This window comes from Sphaerodactylus townsendi, linkage group LG12 (assembly GCF_021028975.2).
Source record: "Sphaerodactylus townsendi isolate TG3544 linkage group LG12, MPM_Stown_v2.3, whole genome shotgun sequence".
NCBI classification, from domain to species: Eukaryota; Metazoa; Chordata; class Lepidosauria; order Squamata; family Sphaerodactylidae; genus Sphaerodactylus; species Sphaerodactylus townsendi.
In genome coordinates, this window is record NC_059436.1 from 16156648 (window position 1) to 16170108 (window position 13461).

General features: G+C 45.6%; 1 protein-coding gene across 3 annotated transcripts in view; it reads right to left on the reverse strand.

Moving 5' to 3' along the window:
- Positions 1 to 1234: 1234 nt before the first annotated feature.
- The window catches only part of OPCML (opioid binding protein/cell adhesion molecule like), a 430273-nt gene continuing 418046 nt past the window's right edge, over positions 1235 to 13461 (reverse strand). For 2 of the 3 annotated variants that reach the window (XM_048513179.1, XM_048513180.1), the window contains one exon: positions 1235 to 5268. In XM_048513179.1, the coding sequence (XP_048369136.1) occupies positions 5168 to 5268 (101 nt within the window). In that variant the 3' untranslated portion in view covers positions 1235 to 5167. Of the gene's footprint in view, positions 5269 to 11080; positions 11299 to 13461 lie in introns of those variants that run through there. The other variant, XM_048513176.1, reaches the window with a different exon arrangement.

Here is a 13461-nt window from a genome sequence, read left to right on the forward strand (position 1 = left end):
CTGAGGTGGGTGTAATTCCATGTGGGGACAAGCTTGTGCAGTTGTTTTTTTTTGTAGCTGCTGCAGCTACTAATCCAACACAGCAACAACAGGGCTTCTGCATGGCAGATTCCTCCATAGCTTCCCCACCACAGACCTTCCATTTCTCCCACCACTGAAACCTTTCTACTGTTTGTTTTAAATGTCAGCTAGATATCATTATAAGCCTTGCCCCCTTGTTTTCAAACAGGCATCTTCTATTGCTTTTCATATTATTATTCTGCCATTGAGATGAACGTTGGTCATTGTCAGTTTCAGGAAGGGAAGGCCAATGAGGCATTTGTAATGTAGTTGAAACTTCAGGCTTCCCTTGTATCATATATTCACATTAGAACACATTAAGGTGCCCATTTAAGACTCATGAGTGGAACATTCCTAGGCTCAGGGGAAAGTGGTCGAGTGGCAGAGCATCTGCTTAGCATGTGGAAGGTCCCAGGTTCAATCCCCAGCAGCATCTCCAGTCTACAAGGATTAGGACAAGGAGTGGTGATGTGAAAGGCCTTTGACTGAGACCTGGGACATCTTCCACTGAGTAGACAATACTGAGTTTAATGGACCAATGATATGATTCCAATATAAGGCCACTTCCTATGCTCATGTGACTCTAAAGGCCTTGATCCAGAAAAATGAAATCATTGGGATATCAGTTGCCTAAGACTAACTTTGTGCCATTGATTTCCAAGGATTTAGGAACTACTGCCCTGCCCCACCCCCGGATTGGGATTGAACTGCCGCATGTAGTTACTTGCACATAGTCTTAAAGCAGTGAATCGGCTTTAGCAGACATAACTGCCCAGTTCCAATCGAACAGTGCAATTTACCAAGCAGCATCTCTGTGCAACCCTCCATACATTTGAGCGGACCTTGAGTGAGAACTCCAAGCAAGCTCTCTTTGAAATCGACGGAGAGTCATGCTTGCTGCGTCGCTCCTAAAGATGGCAACCCTTTGTGCCAGAACAGCAGGGTAGGGAACTTTCCTACCCACAAAATGCACATTTCTCATAAAGCCCAAATGCATCCTTCCTAATGCATTTGGGGAATTCTTGCACACGACCACAATTCAGGCACTTTTACTGCTATCACGCAAATACTCAGTTTATCACCAGCACTTCAGCGCACACAATTCTGGAGGGAAATTTTTTGTTGTTCACAGAAAATTTCCATCAGGACTTCTTTATTTTTTTTTTAAAAAAACCTAGCCTTTTAAAAAATTTCCTTTCACTGGGTATACCCAGTGAACAGGGCCTTCTTGATCTCCTAAGACATGGTTCCAAAGTTAAGCACATGGAAATCATATAACACTTGGTAGAATGGATTTAACGGAGGGGAGGATCACATTCTAGGGGTGATTGTTCAGTGAAACATGATCATCATGGAGCTCAGTATTTTTTAAACTGCTATAAAAGTTCATAGCATGGTTTTAAGCATCTTAAAATCTTTATTTTCTGATCTGTTTCTGAGAATTTAAAGGCTACTTCTACCATGTACATTCACTAACTCTTCAAGGCTAATGCTTATCTGAATTCCTGGAAGATAATCCTGGGAACAACTAGGGTTGCCAGCTCCGGGTTGAGAAAATCCTGGGGATTGGGGGAGGGTCAGTCTGGGGAAGGGAGGGTTTGGGGAGGGGAGGGGAGGAACAAAAGTGGGGTACAATGCCACAGAGTCCATCTTCCAAACTGGCCATTTTCTCCAGGAAAACTTATCTCTGTCACCTCAAGATCAGCCATAATCCCAGATCTCCAACTGCTACATGGAGGTAACCAAAGGACCACAGTCTTGACTTCCAGTTCAAACCTAGCAGTGGATCAAGCTTGGGGTTGATTGGTTAGGCAGGTGTGTTTGAAGAATTGTCTATCTGTGTGTGCTTCGCTTCATCATTTCCTAAACGAGCCAACTGAATTGGTCTGTTGCTGTGGAATTCAGGCAAAGCAAAAGCAACGTTTCCATTTTCTGTAGCACCTTCGCATCCTGCTTGGGAGTTCCTGGGGACGACTTTCTGATTTTGGTTGTATACAGAATGCTGGGGTTAAAACGATGGTTTGTCTGGCCTGGCAAGAGATTCCTATTGGGATGCCAAGCTCCTTTGAGCTGAACCTCAGCTACAAATTCCTTGCTGCAATTAAATCAGCACCCAAATATCTTCATGAAGTTGGATCTCTTTACGGCAACATGGTTGTGAAGAGCTTCCTGTGAAGGTTGTGTTTATGAGTGTGTTCCTCTTCTTCTTTTGACACTGCTTATCCTTCTAGCAGAAAGCATGGAAAGGAACATACCTTCTAAGAATAACTGATAAAGAAGTGGCATACTTTCCGCAGAAACTTTATGCCCTTATTTCTCTCCTTTTCTCCCTCCAGAAAGGTTTGGGCCTATTTCTTCCCCTTCTCCTTTAGATCTGGAGGCAAGCAGGCAATTTTTGGATACAACAAAACACAATACGCTATGGGAAGCAAGTCAGTACATTCAGTAGTGATGAAATCGAGGATCGCCTCCGTTTTCTTTCATTGTTCATCGGAAAGCAAAGCCCTCACTGTTTCAGCTTCTCATTGTGATTATGAATATACCACCCAAATGTTTAGTCTTGTATAAGTAAATAACAGACTCTTTTTAAAAAATCATTCATGTACTACACATATCGATAATCTGAATGGCACGTTCTTTTAATCATCTGCACAGACCCGTCGGGAACCAGCACCAGTCACTTGCCACCCACAAGGTCATTTCAGTGTTCCCAAGACACGGCTGTTAGCAGCTCAGTAATGTAGGCATTATACTTCCTTACTGCTCTGTAGGCGGCTGATTGGGTTCCCCAGTCTTGGCAGATGCGTGACAGTCTTAGGACCATCTTCCTATGGAGAAAGTTTCCAAAGAGGAAAAAGAAAACCATATATATAGAACTAGGATCCTTGGTTTTGCATTCATTCCCCCCCACCCCCCATTCATCCAAAGCTGTCCTGGGGAACTATTTTGCAATAGCCTGTTTGCAATGTTGCAGAGTACCACTTGGTTTAGTAGTGCCGGTGCACTCTCGACTCTTCTCCTGTTTACTGTCCAGCACATAACAGTCCACCAAACGGATTCCTAAGAAAAGGACTGAAAACAGTTGTGTTCCTTGTAAGCTCTGGAACTTCTCTTCCTCCTCCAACAGCCTTGTCTTTTTGATGAAATCTCTGCAGGAGAAGCAACTCTCAGCGGCTTCTGTCCTGTATTTTTCAGACAAGAAGTGAGGGCTGAGTGAGACCTCTTGACTTCAAGACCCAAGTCCTTGAAACATGGTGCTCACAACCTGGTGCCATCGCTCTGCTTTAGAATACAATGACCAATAGCATTCTCTGGGACTCAGACGGGAGCCGTGAAAACACAGGAACCTCCCCCCCCCACTGTTTTGCTTTTCTCTTCCTCCTTCCCATCCTTTTTTCCTCTCCCTCCCACTGTTAATCAAACACTCCGAAAGTTGGTGTCAAGTGCCCTCCACTCAGAAGAGGTTCCCAAACAAATGCAAAGACTAATGCCAACATGCTAGCAATGTAATTGGCCTCTGTCTTCTGAATGGATGGATTTCCAAAGGAATAAAGCGAGATTTCCCCCCCCCCCCCAGGATGGAAATGCAAGGGCAGATTGAGACCAGGGAGAGGACTGAGAACTTTGCTGACCCAGAATGTGAAAAAAGTGATTCTTTTGTTTGTCTGTATTTGGAATGTCTGTATGCAATAGCAAACTGGGGCCAGCGGAATCGATGGCGGAATAGCTCCCCGGGTATAAACAGCATCCTAAGTGGATTACTTTTTAAGGCAATGCTCAGAAATGGATAATTTCAGCTAGCGATGAGCTCGTTTTGTTTCAGGGATGGAAAGCGAGAAGCCTGAAACCAGAGACTTGAAGAGGTTGGTCCTTGTTGGGGTGCTATTGGATTTTGTGCCTTTTGTCTTGGTTCCCGTTTAGAGTTTAGATGTATCCCATTGCTTATCTGTGCCATCAGCATCGGGGTACCCTCCACCCTGTGAGTTGCCTACATGTCCTCACTCTGCAGCAAAGGCGATGGAGAGGCTTCAACAGAACTTTAAACAAGGATGACGATGATGATGCAGTGGTTTGAATAATGGGGAATTTTAAAAAAGCGGTCTAGATGGAGGTGGGACTCAATAAAAGGTGATTATACTGATGGATGGTTGGAAGAGTTGATGGAGAACTGAAGAGGAAAGATCTGGATTTTTTAAAAAAACTAGCATAGATAATTACATTGATTGATTGATAAATATGACAAATAGATGACTCGAAAGGCAGATGGATGGATAATTAGATGGAAGGGTGAATGGGAGAAACAGCAGCATAATTATTCTGATAAATGGGAGGCGCATGACTCAACGCTGTCAATTTATCTGCATTGACGAGTCACTCAAGCTTTTAGGTTGTGATGGAACAGGGTGGGCTCCCCCATCTTCCCTCGAATCAGTTGGCCAACTTGCAGTTTATGCCTAAGTGTTTGACTGGTCCCACGGCATCAGCTCCAGCCCCCACACTTCCAATATAAACCACGGGGCAGAGGGAAGCATTGACTGATGGGGTGTGAACCCATTGAAACATCCACCCAGACTGAAGCGAAATGAAACCAGAGTGTAATCAGACAGTTAAGAAACAGGAACAGGTATGTACAATGTAACAAGTAGAAAGAACAATCCTTTTGCTCAAGAGACACAGAGATAATAATAGGACACTTTTTTCATTTACTCGTTTTAACTTTCCACTGTGCATCGTCTCTCAGACCAAGACGCGTCTCCCGGGGCATTTCACAGGCTCAGCTGAGAAGCGCTTGACCGTAGAACGAGAGGTTGGATATGCATAAATAGGGTCTGAAGGGTGGGGCCAGGGAAGGAAATGAAAACCATTCTGCTTTGTGAAATGCCCATAATCGACCAATCCTTAATGGGCAGTTGACTTGGAACCCAATTGCCCTCTGCCCTCCCCCCTCCCCGTGCCCCTCCCGGCAGTATATTCAAGCTGTTGACTGTGTGGGGTTTTTCCTTTACCTTTTTTCTTCACCCCTTCCCTCCCCCAGCAGTGTGGATGGTTAAAAGTCTGTGGTGTGGGAGAAGCCAGGCATCGAATGCAAGGACCCTCACTTTTCTTATCAAAACTTAAGGAAGAAATGAACGAGCAGGGTGCCTGATAGCCAAAGGCAAGCCAGCCCCCTGGATGCGGAGTTGTTCCCGTCGTGTACCGCTCCAGGACCTGGAGACAAAAAAAGAAAAGAAAAGGAATGCAGGTTATTGTCAAAGTGAGAGAGGAAAATCCAGCATCTTTCGCTGACAACAAGCAGAAATATTCCAGCCCCCAAATGTCCTTTGAAAGTGGTACAAGACCTCTTTGTTTGGTCAGTTAGAATTGCACAGTTGGAAGGGGTCATACAGGACATCTAGTCCAACCCCCTGTTTCATGTAGGATCAGTCTAGAGCATTAAAGCAAGTAGCTATCTGTTAGTAAACAGGTATGGTATACTTGGAGTTCCCTCTACAAGACCAAGTCCTGAGTTGCTTACTATACCAGACAGAGCAGTATTTGACAATGAGAGGAACTTTGACTCTTCCTGAAAATCTTCTTTGTATCTAAAATGCTACTGGACTCAAATCCTAATAGGCCAAATTATTCACAACCTTAAGCATTGCTGCTGAAGGACCTGGGTGACTTTTTGAGTAACAGGCCATCCGTGCAATACACAAGGGGTAGCAAATGATTCTTGGAAGCAATGCGAGGATGTGTTAATGCAGGTGCAAACTTTGTTGGCAAATGCACTGGGACAAGAGCCAATATGCTGATGGCAAGGCACCATGCAACTGTGCAGTGCCCAAGCTCAGAAGCTACCACATGCACCAGTGCTCCTTTGCCATGGGAGCCCATGCCGGCATGGGTGTTGGCAATCCAGAGGTGTTCCAAGGAGTGGAGATGAATCTCAGCTGGCTTCCATACAGCTTTTGGCCAGGGAACGCCCCAATACTGCCTGGTGGCTTATGCCACATTTTAGTGTGGCATAGCCAACTGGGCAGCAACTGAGGGTTCCCAGGTCAGTATTCATGCTCCCTGTGTCACCCAAAACCCCTTAGGAGGTGGAATGGCTGAAACATGCATCATCGTCCTTAGCCACTGCTGAACTGCCCCGCCCCCCGTAGATTGAACTCTTAGGCCCCTTCCCACCTGGAGAATAATGCACTTTCAATCCACTTTCACGTTTGCAAGTGGATTTTGCTGTTCCACACAGTAAAATCCAGCTGCAAAGTGCATTGAAAATGGATTGAAAGTGCATTATTCTACATGTGCGGAAGGGACCCAGGACCAGTGGTGTCTGTGGTGGGTGGAGACAAGGAGGGTGCCATCAGTGCAGTGGTGTTATATCGCTTCAAGGAAAAATCCAAGACTAATATCTCACCTCTCTGGGAATTGTCAGGAACTCTGTTTTACCAGCATTTCTGGCAATTCTTAGAGAGGCATGACATCACCTTGAAGCGATGTAATGCTGTTGCATCAATGGGAATTTTGCATTATTCTGCATGTGCAGAAGGGGCTTCAGTGACACAGTTGATGTTCCTACTTAAGTCTTGGTCAAGTAAGAACTTCCCAGTTGCCTCAAATTTCCCCTCTGCCAGACCTGGGAGACACAGAAGCAGCAGACTCTGCTGAGAAAGGCAGCTAATTTCAACTAAATGTCATGGCTGTATTAACTCCATAGGAACTGATGGAACCCATTTCCAATTAAAGTGCTGGTGACACCCAGTGGCACCTCCTTAGCCCCCCCCCCCAAAAAAAAGTGGAATGCTGCTTCTCATGTCTATGATTCCGACTGCTGCTCCCTCCTGCACTTGGTTATGTCACATATGGTGGAACTCTTTGTAGTCTCCAAATTTAATTTTCTTGTAGCAGAGATTTTCAGAACCCAGACTAGACTCTTAGCCTAAATAAGCCACACAGCCCCCAAGCTATTCCCCCCTCCCCCCTTTCCAATCCCCACTGCAACTGTTAGAAACCAAAGAGGCCGGCAGCCCTTGTGTGCTGTTTGATTCATTAATCTGTGATTTTTATAGCGGCGCTGATTGACAGGAGTCTTGGAACAGAACACATCTGTGCCCAGCTCCTCCCATCTGGAACGCTTTATGCAGTAACTGCTCTTAAATGTTTTACATTCTTGTCATTTTGTTCTCTGGCGAGGGGATTTTCTCCCCCCCCCTCCTCTTCTGTCCCTCCTTCCCATCTCAGTACATGCAAAGACTGTTTTCAGTTGTTATTTAACTAGCTGAATGGCACCCGCCTAATTAAAAATTGATAATGACCCCAGCACACAAGCACACTGCAAAGAGACAAATAGCGTGTGCAGACTCTGATAATTGTGCTGTTGTTCCCTTTCAATATCAGGGGATACTTCCAGAAATGAAACGCTGGGTTACACACAGAGAGAGACAGACAGAGAAAGAGAGTCTGCTTTCTGAAAGCTAAAAGAGGCTGTATTTCCAACATGCAAATTATGAATAAACTGATCTTACTTTCCTCAATTTGTGGGGTGGCGAGGGTTTGAATCTCTGAAATCTACAAAGGCAACTTCACGTGTTTCAAAATCCCTCTGCATTATGCAAGCGGCAAGTGAGAAATCTGAGACTGCCCTGTCACATGTATTTAATGCGAAGGAGACCCAAACAAAACCACTTAAATAACCCTGGGAATTGAATCCACCAACCCCCAATCTGGTAGTGCTGCCCTTTGATCTATCCTAATGACTAGCAGCTAAGGTGCAAAATTCCAGCCTCTTTGGGAATTACAAACAAGAAAGTCAACCCTGCAAGGTAGGCTTCTTGCTGAGCAAGTTTCCCCAAATAGTTAACCTGATAGTATGTCATCAAAAGGTCCTGGAGCTGGATTTAGATTGAAGCCAGGTGTAGTCAAAGCACCCCTTCAAATATGATTAAATCATATGCACCTGTCACCCATGACTGTTTACACTGAGAATGTATGTTAAGTCATTAAATGAAAACAAAATAAATTAAATGTATTCCTTCTGCAGCTTTGATGATGTTTGTGAGCAAGTAATCCGTGAAGAAAACTAGCATGATTGAGCTCAGGTTGTCCAAGGAAAGAGAGTGAAGATATTTAAATTTAGTGGCACCACCCCTCCAGTTAATTCAGATTTTTTTATATTTGCAGCTGTCCAATAGGGGGACTCATATGGGCACAGTATGCCCCAAATGCAGTGGTGGGATTCAACAGGTTTGCACCACTTGGGCAGAACCGGTTGTTAAAATGGTGCATGTAAACAACCAGTTGTTAAATTATTTGAATTCCACTACTGCCCAAATGACCTAGTGGTTGGTGGTCTTTGCAGCGATCACTCAATGAATGAACTAGTTTCTCATAGTTTTAATTGCTTCCCAACCCCCCGAAAGTGTAAATGTCTTCTTGACCTGAATTGTGCCACTGGGATGTGTTAGAAGTGGAAGAACAGAAAGATGTACAGTTCAATCCTAAATCCCAGCTGCTGGTGTGATACCAATGTCAACATGGTGTTGCATAAGTAGGTAGTACCCTTGTCACTCGAGCAGCCCCATCCAAAAAACCAGGTGGCTGGCTGCCCCACCACTCCCATAGGGGCTTCCTGGTGACATGGGGAGGCTTGCAAAACAAAAAAAGCCTCCCTTCAGCTGAGAAGTCCCCATTGGGCTTAACAGGCTAGCACTTTCACGAGATCGCTGCCACCACCTATTGCTGTATATGATAGCATTGTTTGCTTTCCATATTTTTTCCCTGCCATGGTAACTAGCACACCAGCAATGATTATCTCACACCAGCAACAATTAAGGGAATTGTACATGTAGAGGAACCTGCTCTTGTTAGAAAACCCAACAGTATGGATAGCGGAGGTCCTACGCTGGAGACAGCTGTGATTCCCAACAAATAGTGTGCTGGTATATCGAACGCCATTAATAACAGAAAGAGAAAGAGAGCAGGAAAAAAAACGCAAATGTTTATTGAACCACACCAGGAGTGAAAGTCTGAAGACATGTCCAATGAATAGGATTGCCAACACTTTTACTGCATAGACAAACTGCACAATCTTGGGCGGAGCAGTCCTTGTCACCCTAGGCCCATGATAGGTACAGTGATGCTGGTTGAATGACCATCTGTGAAGCTGGACGCAAAAGTGCAGGAGCCAGGCTGGATCAAAAGCAGGCCAGTTGGATGTACATAGGTCACTGCAGCTATTTACTCATGTTTTGGCTCAGCAGATGGTAGATGCTGCATCGTCCAGGGCATCCATTCCTCTATGCCTGATCGCTCCCTGAAAAGGTCCAAAAGAAACACAAGGTCAGCAATGCTCAGCAACAGCAACAACAGTGAGTGGGGAAGAGCTGGTAGCTCTGTGTTAGGGCATCTACCTGGCATGTGGAAGGTCACAAGTTCAATCTCTGCCTTCTCTTGTCTAAAGGATGAGGTAGTAAATGACATGAAATTCCAACTGAGACCCTGGAAAACCACTCACAATCAGAGTAGACAATACTGACCCTGATGGACCCATGGGCTGATTTAGTACAAGGCAGCTTCATGTATTTAAGATAAGCAATGCTCAATGGTAGGAGCAAACAGCAAGTAGGTTCATGCTCATACATGAGAGTAGAGAGAACAGTACCACCTAGGCCCCTTCGCACATGCAGAATAATGCACTTTCAATCCACTTTCAATGCACTTTGCAGCTGTGCAGAATAGCAAAATCCACTGGCAAACAATTGTGAAAGTGGATTGAAAGTGCATTATTTTGCATGTGCGGAAGGGGCCCTAGATGCTCTTCTAATTTATAAACCTTCCCTGGGAAGTTCCTACAGGTTGGGATTCACCTTTTGGAAGTGTAAGTAATTAAGTCAATGCTAGCACGTCCCTTGTAGAGAGCTGCATTTGATCTCCAACTGCAGTGTCTGTCTGAGCATCTCTGAGGAGCTCTGACCCTGCAAGGCAAAAGGCATCATGCTAATAGCTGGTTGGTAGTCACCAGAAAAGTGGTTGTATCCCTTATTTCCCCCACTTGCAAATGGGGTTATAACAACATCACAGGATGTGGCACAAGCACATCTCTGGGTGAGGGATGGGGGGTTCTCCTTTTCTCAATATGCATACTTGCCCTGTGTGGGGGAGATGCGGCTGGGAAGAAGAAGAAGAAGAAGAAGAAGAAGAAGAAGAAGAAGAAGAAGAAGAAGAAGAAGAAGAAGAAGAAGAAGAAGAAGGAGAAGGAGAAGGAGAAGAAGAAGGAGAAGGAGAAGGAGAAGGAGAAGAAGAAGGAGAAGGAGAAGAAGGAGAAGGAGAAGAAGGAGAAGAAGAAGGAGAAGAAGAAGAAGAAGAAGAAGAAGAAGAAGAAGAAGAAGAAGAAGAAGAAGAAGAAGAAGAAGAAGAAAAGGAGGAGGAGGAGGAGGAGGAGGAGGAGGAGTTTGGATTTATATCCCACCTTTCTCTCCTGGCAGGAGACTCAAGGTGGCTTCTTCTTACAAGCTCCTTCCCCTTCCTCTCCCCACAACAGACACCTTGTGAGGTAGGTGGGGCTGAGAGAGTTCTGAAGAACTGTGACTAGCCCAAGGTCACCCAGCTGGAATGCAGGAGTGCAGAAACACATCTGGTTCACCAGATAAGCCTCTGCCACTCAGGTGGAGGAGTGGGGACTCAAACCCAGTTCTCCAGATTAGAATCCACTTGCTCTTAGCCACTACACCATGCTGGCTCTCAGTTGTGGGAAACAGTTGTGGGAAGAAGAGTGTTTGAGTGTGGTGAGGGAGGTAGACCTTTTGTGTGGGGGAAAAATTGAGGCAGAAGATGCCCTTCCTTTGCTTACCTCTGTAGACTGCATTATCCTTCGATTTTTGTGTCTCCAACTGGAAAATGCAAATCACCATTTACGTCTTGAGGTGGAGAACCTGTAAGACTTCTGACCAAAGCAATGTTAGCGACGTGTGGTAACAGAAGCTGTTCTTATTCCCTGATGTTTGTGCAAAATGTTTTCACTCCAGATGTGGCTTCATGCCATGTGCCCTGTTGTTTAAGGATGGGATGGGGCACATGGCAGGCTGGGACAGGGCACACAGCAGGTGCCAATCTTGGCCAGCTGCCCAAAGAGTGGTGAACAGTATTTGGCACTTCTCAGACAGAGATTGTCAAAATGTACCGTGTGCAGATGTGCTTTTTTAAAGTCTTGTTTCCGGCTGCCATGGTGAGTGGTCGCTCTCTGCTGAGCTCCTCCACCTTTTAAAGATAAGTTTTAAACCTCTGTCGCCCCATTTAGTTTTTATCTCTTAGTATTTCCTTTTAATCTAAAATGTTTTATTGTTTAAAGGGCAGAGCCTTTTAATGTCCGGGTATGGAGTTGAGCATCCGCCCCGCTGTTGTTCTTTCCTTCCCACTGCCTAATTTAGAATGATTGTTAATAATGAGGCTTGAATGGTAGGAAGGACCATATTCTTTAGAGCATAGGTGCCAAACTCATGGCCCTCCAGATGTGATGGATTACAGTTCCCACCATCAACATGCTGGCAGGGGATGATGGGAACTGTAGTCCATCACATCTGGAGGGCTGCGAGTTTGACACCTGTGATTTAGAGGTGGACTCACAGGCAACTGAGATATTATAACTTCTGAGCCTTTTGTCTTAACTGTTTTGGTAAGACTATGTATTTATTAAATGCATTGAGAATGTGTCTTTTTAGGAAACAGCAACACAACTCAGAAAGTCATAACCTCTCTAAATGAGTATAAACGTGCAAGTGTACAAAGAAATGACGAGTCTTCTGGAACCTTGTAGAAGAAGAAGAAGAGTTTGGATTTATATCCCCCTTTCTCTCCTGCAGGAGACTCAAAGGGGCTTACAATCTCCTTGCCCTTCCCCCCTCACAACAAACACCCTGTGAGGTAGGTGGGGCTGATAGAGCTCCAAGAAGCTGAGACTAGCCCAAGGTCACCCAGCTGGCGTCTGTGGGAGTGTACAGGCTAATCTGAATTCCCCAAATAAGCCTCCACAGCTCAGGCGGCAGAGCGGGGAATCAAACCCGGTTCCTCCAGATTAGATACACGAGCTCTTAACCTCCTACGCCACTGCTGCTCCTGACTCATTGTAGACTCATTGTTTCTGAGTGTAGCCATGTTAGCCTGCAAGAGAAGAGTGAACTTCAAGTCCAGCAGCATCTTAGAGACCAACAAGGCTTTGAGGGGGCAAGGGTCAACGCTTCCATGCAGCTGATGAAGTTGGCTCTGGCTTGTGGAATTCTCTGGTTACTCTTTCAGGCGCTGCAAGAGTCCTGGGCTTGGCTGTAGCAGATTAACATGGCCACCCTGCCTGGAATTGTATAAATATGTGAAGAGCAGAGGGGGACCCAGAGGAGGAGGGAGACCATTGGGAGCAACAGACCACTTGAGAGTAGACTGTCTCACAGAGGCTTCAACAGAATTGCAAGGTATTGTAACGCAAGAAGCTGGTAGGTCCCAACAGTGCAATAATAACACTTTCTCGTTCGAACCTGCTAGGCTGACTTGTGCATGGGCAAAAGGGAGGATTTTTTTCCCCAGTCCAATAGACCATGTTAGCTAGCTGAGCAGTCTGAAGATAGCGGGCAAGTCTGGCTGTGCTCCAGTGTTTTTGTTCTGCATGGCAAACCTGTTAGGGGATCTGATTAGCCTGTGACAGTTGGAGTGAAATCTGACATAGCCCCTTGCGCAGGGTGAGCTCGATAACTGGGTGCCGCATCAAGCGCAAGGCTCTCAGGGAGAAACTGGCCTTGATTGTTGCTGACACACCAGTAATGTAGGTACTCTATTCAAGAAACTCAGTTGCCTTTTGGAAAGCTTACTCCACAGGAGGCTGCCTACAGCGAGACACGCTCGGTTTCCTGTCAGCCACCTATAGCCCAATCCAGAGGCCGTGGTGGCCAGGGATGGCACTGCTGCCGCACTGTCTCCAGAGAGCTTCTAGGTGATGCAGGAAAGCAATGAAATCTAAAAAAAAAAAAACCCGCCAGAAAGCCTCCACTGAGCCAAACGGACTTTTCCATCCTTTTAGGTGGTGAAAGTTGGAGGTTCATGCTGGGGGTGTTCCTGGGTCAAAGTCTAGTGGAAGCCTACTAAGATTGACTGTGCCCTGGGAACACTGCTAGTGCTTTTATATGTGCAAGCTAAGCAGGTTCAGCCCTGATTAGTACTTCCATAGGAGCCCACCAAGGAAATCCAGGGTTGCTACACAGAAGCAGGCAAGGGAAACAGAAGAGTAGTGGTTTGGATTTATACCCCATCTTTCTCTCCTGTAAGGAAACTCACGGTGGCTTACAAGCTCCTTTACCTTCCTCTCCCCACGACAGACACCTTGTGAGGTAGGTGGGGCTGAGAGAGTTCTGAAGAACTGTGACTAAGCTTAAGGTC